This window comes from Passer domesticus, chromosome 5 (genome assembly GCF_036417665.1).
Source record: "Passer domesticus isolate bPasDom1 chromosome 5, bPasDom1.hap1, whole genome shotgun sequence".
Lineage (NCBI taxonomy): Eukaryota > Metazoa > Chordata > Aves > Passeriformes > Passeridae > Passer > Passer domesticus.
The window spans coordinates 28,064,132-28,074,492 of record NC_087478.1 but is presented as its reverse complement, the minus strand read 5'-3'; the positions used below and the strand labels follow the sequence as shown (position 1 = coordinate 28,074,492).

General features: G+C 42.9%; 1 protein-coding gene across 5 annotated transcripts in view; it reads left to right on the top strand.

The window, feature by feature from the left end:
- Positions 1-719: 719 nt before the first annotated feature.
- Positions 720-10,361, top strand: part of ADAMTS20 (ADAM metallopeptidase with thrombospondin type 1 motif 20) — a 90,072-nt gene continuing 80,430 nt past the window's right edge. For 4 of the 5 annotated variants that reach the window (XR_010363653.1, XR_010363654.1, XR_010363655.1 and 1 more), the window contains exons 1-2: positions 721-1,197; positions 1,511-1,857. Coding sequence is in view for 2 of the 5 variants with exons in the window: in XM_064422475.1 (XP_064278545.1) it covers positions 1,107-1,197; positions 1,511-1,857 (438 nt within the window). In the remaining 3 variants the exon portion in view is untranslated. Of the gene's footprint in view, positions 1,198-1,510; positions 1,858-10,361 lie in introns of all 5 variants that reach the window. The other variant, XM_064422476.1, reaches the window with a different exon arrangement.

Here is a 10,361-nt window from a genome sequence, read left to right as displayed (position 1 = left end):
AACAGTTTAACATCCATCCAGCTTCCATATTCTGAGTATTCAAGAAGAAATATGGTATTCACAACAAGACTCAATATTCTCAAGATTATGCTGGATGCCAATATACACTGGAACAATCCAGGTATTCCTTCTACAATCCTGGACTCTTGACAAGGGATGTATGATTTTATTCTAGCAGTGAAGGCTGTTTCAGTACAGCTTCACTCAAGGCCTGATTAGCCCATTCCCTCATTTCAGGAAAAAAATATTCAGGTAAAACAGATAATCCACGCACTCCATGTGAGGGATGCTGGGCTCCCTGAATGCTGAGACAAGCAGCTTTATGAAGACTTTGCCCAGACAGACCAAACGAAGCCGGGGACCTGGAGCTAGAACAATTCCTGTCTGTCGACCCCGTGGCATCAGGCTCTGCCGGGATATCCCTTTCCTTCGAAGCAGCCTGGGGAAGCGGCGCAGGGGCAGGTGATCGGCGGGGTCTGAGGTTGGGTGATACTGAATCTGTGGGACACACCGCTCGATTTCACGGCACGGCCTCCGCCGTTCCCGGTGGGAATGCGGCGTTGCCAGGCTTCTCCCAAGCCCATACTTTGGCTGGAGCGACACCTCTCGCGTGCAGTGACGCCGCCTGCAGCCGGGGCGGGGGCGGCGGGACGGGGCCGAGACCCCCGGGCCGCCCCTGCGCAGGCCGCGGACGGGGGGCTGCCCTCCGCCTTTGGGCGGCCCGGGGGCGGGCCGGGCCCGCGCCCGCTGTGAGGTGCGGGGATGGCCCCGCCTGAGGGCAGCGGGCATCTCCGCGCCGCCCCGCCGGCCGCGGGGGCAGCGGCACGGGAGGCGGAGGCAGGGACGGGAAGGGAAGGGCCGCCCTCGCCCACCCCGGCGGCGGAGAGCGAGCTGGGGCAGCGGAGGCGAGGGGCGGGAGGAGAGGGAGCGCGGGCGCGGGGCGGCTTCCCGCGGGCGTGTGCGGGGCCGCGGAGGCGGCGGGACGCGAGGAGGGGCGCGGGGCGCATGGAGGAGCGGCGCGGTGCGGGGCCGGCCCGGGCGGCCGGCGGGCGCTGAGGCAGCGGCGGCCCGGGGGCGCTGCGGGCACGGCCGCCGCGCAGCGAGCCATGCGGGGGGCGAGGCGGCTGGCGGGTCTGCTGTGCCCCCTCTCCCTGCTCGTCACCGCGTCGTGGGGAGTCCGCTTCCACCCCGGACAAGGTAAGCGAGCGGCAGCAAAGGCGGCGACCGGCCCGCGGGTCCTGGCCCTGCGGCGGGCGCCGTGCCCTGCGGGGCAGCCGCCGCTGCCGGCGGGCGGGAGGAGGCAGCGCTGGCTCCCGGCGGCCGCGAGTGGCGGGGCCGGGCGGCCGCCGCCGCGGGTCTCGCCGGGCGTGCTGGCGGCAGCCCCCCGCCCCCGGCTGTCAGCGGACCCCGGGCTGGCGCCACGAGCGCCGTGCCAGGAGCCGTGCGGATGCCGGCGAGGCTTTGCTGCTGTGCCGCGGAGTCTGGCTGAGCCTCCTGCCTTCTGTTGCAGAGACCTTGGTGAAGCAGCTCTCCTCTTATGAAATCATCACACCTGTCCGAGTGAATGAGTTTGGAGAAGTTTTCCCGCACACGCATCACTTCAGAAGGAGGAGAAGGAGCTTGGAGGCACCGCTGGAGCCCGCTGCTTTCCGAACACATTACCAGCTCAGAGCATACGGGCAGGTCTTCCAGCTCAACCTGAGTGCTGATGCGGGCTTCCTCGCTGCTCCGTACACGGTGGTGCACGTCGGGGCACCGCAGAAGCAGCCGTCCCCTGATTTGCGCCACTGTTTCTATCGCGGGCATGTCAATGCCCAGGAAACGCACATGGCTGTCTTCAGCATCTGTGGTGGTTTGGTAAGCATGTTGGTCACTGCTTCCTGTCTCCATTCATATTCTCCTCCCTGAAAGAAATGTAGTGGGATGCCTTTGCTGAAGATCTAAGCTGGAAATTCTTGGGCATCATTCCAAGTAGTTGGTCATGAAATGTCTTGGCATCAGCAGTGTGCAGTCATGATACTTCTCTGGTGGGATATACAAATGCCGCTTTCAAAGGATCTCTTGCTGGCCAGTAATATAGTTGGTTGATGTAACTCCTGACACCAAGAGCGTTATAACGGAAGGAAAAAAACATGCCTTAGAAACACTGTAAGCTATTGTCTTGATAAAATGATGCTGCCAGTTGGCATCAGTTATGTTTGTAGCTTAACAGATATTGTGGCTGTGGGTGAGGAGTAATGGTAGTTGAGATGGTGAGAGAGGAGCTGGTGTTGATCAGTTTCTTCCTCAGCTTTCAACAATACTGTAAAGGTATATTGTATCCTAATAAGTGTGCAGCAGTGCTCTCTAAACACATTTCTGCTAAAAGGAAATAGGAAATTTCCTAACTTCAGTGGAAGTGTGTCTGTGAAACACTTCCTAATAATTTTATTGAGTAGACCAAACTGCAATGATATTATACATTCTGTACTTATCCCTTGATAGCATTTATTATGTCTTCCAAAGTGATAGTGGAGAAATAGTACCACACAACTGTCTTTGAAAACAGTTGTACTGTGTTGCTAAATCTTGTCATTTTGTGCTTACAAACACAAAGACTGGTACCTTGTGCTTTACCGCATCACTACTTACTGAAATGCCAAGGATAAGTTGTGTGACAGGCACACTGTAGAAATACAGCATATTACTGTGAATGAAAATTGGCATTGTTCCATATTTTTTTGCAGTCGCTCAGGAAACTAAAGGTGCAAGAGTCATCTTTTTGGGACCTTAAGAAAATCCATCTTCATATAGCAGGCTCTTTCTAGTCACTTACACAAAATAGAATGCAATTGGTTGGATGTGTTTAATGTGTATTAAAATAAGGTGATACACAGGATAGAAGAGAGAACCAGAAATAACTGCTATTTGAAAGACACACCTCTTTCTTGTGCTTCTTGGGTATTTGGATATATACCATCTTGTCTTTGGGTTGAGGTGTGTTGACTTTCGATAGTCCTTGGAAATTAGTGGAGAAACAAGCATTCGAAAACAGTAATTCTGTATTCATCCTAAGTTTTATCTACATATCTTGCTTTACAAATAACTGTCATTGATTCTTGACTACATTATCCAAAACCCAATTCAAAACTATACCAAATACCCTAATATGTTTGAGGGAGTACTATATTTATTAAGAGAGGGGAAGATAAGGTATCACAAATATGGTTGGTTTTGGTTTAGTTCTTCCATGTTTCATGTTTTAATAGGTACTCAAATGTTGTGTCATTGAGAATAGTGGCATACTTTATACAGAATAAATACGAGAAGTCCTAAGAATTTCTACTTTCATAACCTTTGCTGCTTGTTTGAATTCTATTCCTGTAAACTGTTGCTTTGCATTACTTGAAGGGACCATGTACATTGAAAATAACTTTTCATGAAAACATGAAAAGACTGCTGCTAAAAGTTGTCTCAAATTCCTTATTTATCAGTTCTCAAATTCTTTGTCATAGGACAATCTTCTTTCCTGCAACAAGCTGAATGCCTTCTTATTTCTCTTCCCCCTCTTCCTTACTAATATATTACAGTATCATCATGTATGTGTATGGTCAGAAATCCCTGAGTGCCTTTAAATTAGGTCTTTGCCTCTTCTAGATGAGCCTTGTGAACTTTTCACTGCAGCTTCCAGCTGTACTTCATTTCCTCAGTCATTGCCTGGCTCACAGAGTGCCTGGTCTGAGCCACCCGCAAAGACCTCTCTGTCTCGCTGCTCTCAGGACTTTCTCTCACCTCTCATTTCACTTTCTGTCCAGGCAGATACAGCCTTGGAAGGTATGTAGCATAGCCAGTGTTGTGTCTGCTTTCCCCTCACTGGTGGTGGTTTTCAGAAGAGGAAGCAGAGCTTCCATGGATACTTTTGCACTACTGTGGGATACGTCTATAGTTTTCCAGGGAGGGATTGTGTGGTGGTCACAGCCAGCTTGTTGTCTGTAACTGCACAAAGTGTCCTCCAACCTGACTCAGAACATTCAAGCTGATATTATTCCTCTTGGATTCAAAGCAAATGTTTCTGTCTTGTGTGACTGCCAAAGGAGAAAACATTTTTGGAGTTTAGAGAAGAATGAATGTGAAAAGAGGGAACTACAGACCAAGTGGAATTATCCTGTGAGATCTTGTCCTCCCTGAATGCATTCCCTATTCCTAGATAGGACTACCCTCAAAAATTAGTAAAAAGATGTTTTTATCCTCAAAGCTTTTAATATTTCATGAGTTTGTGCATTCAACAAATGTACCAGAAAAAATACTTCAGTCAGTTATTGCTCTTTTAATGAACATTGCCATGCTTCATGAGTACATCCAAACATTTGAAGTCTGACTGCTGCTGAGGTAAGATATTATTTATTGGGAGCAAGAGGGTAGAAACCAGGCTAGTGACTCAATAGCCTTGCATTACATTTATTTTAGGTAAAGTCCTTTCTCTTTGTAGGATAACTGAACTTGAGCTTACTGTATGGAAGTTAAGATACTGCTTTGTACTGTCTTCCAGCTTTGCATATATAAGGGAATTGTTTATATTTGTCCAGTGCTTGTACTTAGTTATAAAGGTACAGGAAGTGTAACAATGGAATGTTTAAAATTGCTCTGGATATGTGCCTGAGTCCTGTGAAGTGAAACCAGGTACTTGTGTTCACTTCATCCTGTAGGTACCTATCCCCAAGGTCTGACTGCGTTCATTCACAGCTTCATTCCTCCTCAAGTTCCTTCTTTCTTTCCTTTTTTTTGCATTCTCTGGTTGAATGTGTTGTCTCCCTCCACCCTGATTTGCCATTTCACCCTCCATTAAGCCTTTTTCTGTGTGTGCTAAGAGCACCTACAACCCAGAGTACCCAGGGAGCATTGCTTAATGGCTCCTGACACCCTGTATGCAGTTTTGTTGTGTTGCATTTCAGAGCATGCCCTGGGTTAAGGGGTGCAAATGGCACAGGGAGGTTAGAAGGTCAGCAGGGAGTCTGTAGTAATTGCAAGGAGGGAGTGTGTAATTAGGGAACTTTGGGATCCATCAAAGGCAGAAGGGCACTTGGAGTGATGGCCTGGGTGCCTAGCTGAACATCTGATCACATACAGGCATATTTCTTGCATCTTTAGAGAAATTTTTGAGATTTCAAGCTTTATTTCACTTTATTTTCTTATTTTTTCCATTTTTTCATATTTTTTACTTTTACTGCATTAGTCAGTTATAGCTTCCTACAAACATAGGGAACGGGATCTGATGAGGATATCCTGGATGCATGTAGACTAAAGATACCTTTCAAATGTTATGTGGACAGCAAAATCAAAGAGGTAAACCCCCAAATAGTTAAAAATCATTTAACTTTTGAGAACATGTGACTTATGAGCTTAATGACAAATACAAGCTAATACCAGTGAATGAAGTGTCTTATAAATGATAGCTCCCTTATTTTAACCAGAATGCACCTTCAATTCCTAGCAGGACCCATCTAAAGAAAGGAGCTTTTTTTGGTAGGGTTTTTTGTTTGTTTTTTGTTTTGTTTTTTTTTTCCATCATCCTGAATGAATGCTATAGAAACAGTTTGTTTAGTCTGTTGAGAAACCTGGTATTTTTTTCTTGGGGTTAGGAGGGTGTTGGCTGATGCTGAGAACAGTTAAAATCAGTTTTTGTGAGCTAGAAGAATGCTTAAGCACCAAAGGTGTTTTATGTGACTACTGTGAGAGATGAAAAGGTAAGAAAGAAGGAAAAAATACATTCTTTTGGGTTTCTGGTCTCTCGAGTGTAGAGCAATTTCACATGCTCACTGAAGTGATTGAGTAGAAGTTAGGAGTAGAAAAGTACACATGAATCTCTTCTTCTGTGGGTTTGCCAGCTGCCAGCTTCCTGCAGTCCAGGAAGGCAGGATTACTTTGTTCTAATGTAGCTTTGGAGTGTGACAAGTTTCTTCTTCAGCAGCTCAAGGGAGCCCTTTGGTAATACTCCCTTACTGCACATGAGACTTACTTTAGTCTGGAGAATGGCAGGAGTATGAACCTAAGTGTGGATCTTCTCAATCCTCAGTACAGGAGGTTGTGTTTATTTTTTATTAATATGGGTCAGCAAATCACCTTTCTCAGAGATTTTGAAAAACAGCTCTGTCTGCTGCTATGGATTGGTGAAGTGGCTCCCTTTAGGGAAAAGTAAGCAGTCTTGGAACTTAAAAAACTCTGATTTTTAATTGTTTGGTTAAAAAATCCAGCAATCCAAAGCCCTAAAACTTGCAAGAAGCTACTGCTAGCATAGATACTAGTAGATACTGTCAGCATCTAGTTTCTTGTGGAGATCTAGCGCAGATCTAGTCCAGGTATTTGCTCCCTGGTTTTGTGCTCCTTAGTACTAACAACCTTAGTGACTGAAACTACATTGTTTTTTCCAAGAAACTGTAACACTTGTAACTGGAAAATATGCTTACCTTGATGTAATTTAATGCTTTAACTTCTAAGCTGTCACTTCAAAAAAGATACTTTCTAAATCTGGAAGGCAGAATTGTTTCAGTATTCAGGTTTCATTTATAATGCTATGAACATCCATAAAGCACATACTGGATTTCATAGTTTTTTTAATCTTAATATACTAATTCCATCATAAGGTAGGAAAACAATCCTATTAAAATGTCAACACAAGACAATTGATTCTTGCTTGAGTAAACAAAGTCTTACTGTTACTGACTAGGTGATCTGAAGACTTGCACTTTGTAGTTCTGGTTTCTTGTGTCATACATGTATATAAGGTGAGACTCTGGCTCTAGATCTGCAAAACTGGAGAAATTTTAGTGCTTCCATTATAACCCTGAGCATTTGCTCTGTCTCTGATCAGCAGAGGGGTTTTAAAAGGGGTTTTAAGTAAAAGGTTTTACTTTGCAAGTTTAAGGTAAAATGTTCTTTCTTTCTGGCTTGTTACAAAATAGTAAGACAATTTAGGTCCCCTCTACAGCTGTTATAAAACCCCTGAATCTTTTCCAGTATGTTTTCCTCAGGCTCTTTGCATCTCAACTTTTCCTGGAAATACTTCCACAGATGCTATACCTTCACACATGGGCCAGCACAGATCAGCAAATACAGGTGGTAATTGCAGTTATAAACCAAGAAGATATGTGGAGTTGCAGATTGTGCAGCTGAAGGTCTGTCACAGAAAATGTTTCATCAAAAGCAATAGGACCGGAATATGTGTCTACTTGTTCACCAGCAAAATTCTGCAGGAATTGTCCTTTCAACAGACTGGATGTGCCTATGTTTTATGTCAAGGGTGCTCAGTCATCACTGGCCTGCCTTCAGCCCTCATCCTGTGTCTAGTGGCCTCTCCTTGGTGACTGCTTGGGCACATTCTTTGGCCATGTGTTTGCCAAATAAATTGTTTTGATGACTGCAGCTTGTTCTCAACTGCTGCTTTTATTGTTTGGATATATGTGACACAGGTGAATTTGCTGGTATGCTCTGGACAGCCAAAGGAACTTTGATTCACTTTTATCTGTTTAGATATATATACACAAACACCTGTTCATTAAACTTTGAAGAAGTACCCAGAAGTTTCTGTGTCAGGGAAGGGCAGAGTACACAACATACGGGCCTTTGCTGTCACTAAGCTAAATTACTGGTGTTCAAATAGGTGGTGGGGAGGGGTTGTGTGTGGGTTTTCTTTTTTGCCTGAATTAATGCTTCCAGTCCCAGTTAGCAGTCAACATTTAGCTGTCATGGATCTCAGGAAACTTTGTACTATTGGGGCATAGATAGGCTTCCCATATGAGATAGTGTATCTGCAATAGTCTCAATTCTCATTCTGTTTCAGACATACTCTCGTGTAGAAAATGGCAAGATTAAGATAGCAAAGCCAGACACTGAGAACAGTTAATATCTTCTGGGAATGCACATATTTACAGAAGTACTCAAGGTAGCTTACTGTGTGGCTGACTAAGGTGAAAATGTAACCCTAGCCTGTGTGCTCTTGAGTGATAACTCCTGTGATGGTGCTTATGAGGTTAAAAGGACTGTGTGGAGCTATTCATCTCCCAGTGAGATAAAAAGGTGGTTGTGCGTCTACTTAAAAACATCAGACTAGGAAGTTCTTTTCAAACAGAGATAAATAAGTTGCAAATGTAAATTTGCTTGACATTTTCTTGACAGGCAAGATGATATCATGGAGTTTCCTGCAAGATAAAGTGTATGAATCTCCTAGTTCTGTGTTCTGTCAGAATACTTAGCTTGATGATCATTGAGGTGTTAAAACTAAATCCCCTCAAACTCAAAAATAAAAGCCAACAACCCTCCCGAAATAACCCCCAAACAAGCAAGAAAATCCCTTTATGTATTTTTACATTTTGTTTTGCCAATTTAAGCAGGCACTGTAAGGTAACTGCTTTTCTGTAATGGAATCCCCATGTATATATCTATTAAAAAGGTTGTTATGCATATTTTTAGTTGACTTGTCTAGATTGTTCACTGTGAATTGTATATAAAGGTAAAAATAAATAAATAAATGACCCCTGTCTCTTCCTTCCACTCCACTGAATCTTGTTTATTTTTGTGAACCCATGCTCTTTCCAGGTGGCTTTGAGATTGTTTTTTTTAACATTCTCACAAGTTTTCTGTTATTTAGCCCCACTGTTTTAACTACAAATTTTATTTAGAAACTCCTGGTTATCATGTGGTTATTGGTAAGGCATGGTCTAAACATACAAATAGGTAAAATCCCTTTAAGCACTTACATGGAACTTAAATTTCAATCTGGAATTAAGAAATTTTATCTAACCAAAGCTCAAGTGCCTTTGCAGACCAGGACACGTCCAACCATAGGTGAATGCCCCATCAATTCTTTCAGTGGTGTGATTATAGTCAGCTCCTGCAATCTTAACATCACAGAATTTGTAAGATGTAGTTAGATGCCTGTAACAAACTTTTAGCAAACTTCAAACATAATGTTGCTTTCAATCACTTCTAAAATGTTTTCTACCAGAAAACATTTGTTGCTAGATATTTCTTCCCCGGTGAGGGAAGAAATATAAAATTTATGATTTTATTACTATTTTCATATTTCAATTTTATTAACTCTGATCTTGATACACCAGCTTGGGCTGCTATCTCTTACTGTGTTTCTAGCTGAATTATCTTCTAGCAGAAATACTTTTTCCAGATGTTGAGAGTGTACTATGATCACTGTAATACTTTTTTCTTTAATTAAGCAATGCTTCTTAAGTCTTTCATCATAAAATACTGTAACAGTGAAACAGGAAGAAAAAGGTGGAGGGGTTCTTACATGTTTCTTTGAGGGCTTTGAGGAATCAAAAGAGGAGGGATAGTAGAGAGGAAGAGAATAGTATCAAAAGAAGGGATTTTGTAAATTACTTTGACTATTAAAGTGCTCTTGCTATAAACTAAGAAGTTTTTAAGTGAGTTAAGAAGCCACACTAAGGGCATGAGAAGTACTTGAGCACAGGAGTGGAGCTTACCTGGGAGGGAGTCTGCCAGTTTAGAGTCAAGTTCTCCAGAGTTTCAGTTGTTCTTTTAGAGTTTTTATGAAACCGTTCCAATTGTGCTGTTGGACATAGTAATTCTTCCTTTCTGAAATCTGCTATATATGCCTTATGTTTTCCATGTGTTCTGAAAACTTTATAGGCAAAGATGTCATTTTTTAACTATAATTTTGCAATATTTACTTCTATAACTCTTGCAATAGAGTTAATATTGGTTAAGACTATACAGATTTAAGCCACTTTAAACCTCTAAGTCATACCATATAGTGAGTAGCTGTGTTGATTCCCTGAACCTTGATTTAATCTGAAGTGTCTAGATCATCCATAATATTTTAAATCCAAAATATAAATTACTATTCTTATGTGGGCTTTCTCATAAATTTTCTCAAATCTATGCATATGCATAGTTTTGGGTAGCACTCCTTTGTACCACTTATTTATTATGTGCAAAAGACTGTTTTCAATTTTGTACTCTACTGAAAAGATCTTTTAAATGTACTTTTATCTCTTTATCTGAAGAACAGAAATAGAATGTTTCAGGCCGCTTTCTTGTTAGATGATTTGAGAGGCATCTGTAGATGATAAATAAATCCAGTTCATTTCTGATTTAATTTTCTGCAAATGCTTGGGCTCCTGTTTCAGCAACCTACCTCTGTACATCTAAGTGACTTTTCTTTATTTCATTTGACCAAAAGTATTCTTCATTTGGATCTCACAGCCCTTTTCCTTCTGTGTCCAAGATGCAGCAATAGCTCCATTTGTATCAGCAGAATCTGTCACCTTGGGAAGTATCACTTTCCTGACTGGAGGACTGTAAACAGACAGTGTAACTGGTGACTCAATTTTTGTAGATGCATGTGTTAG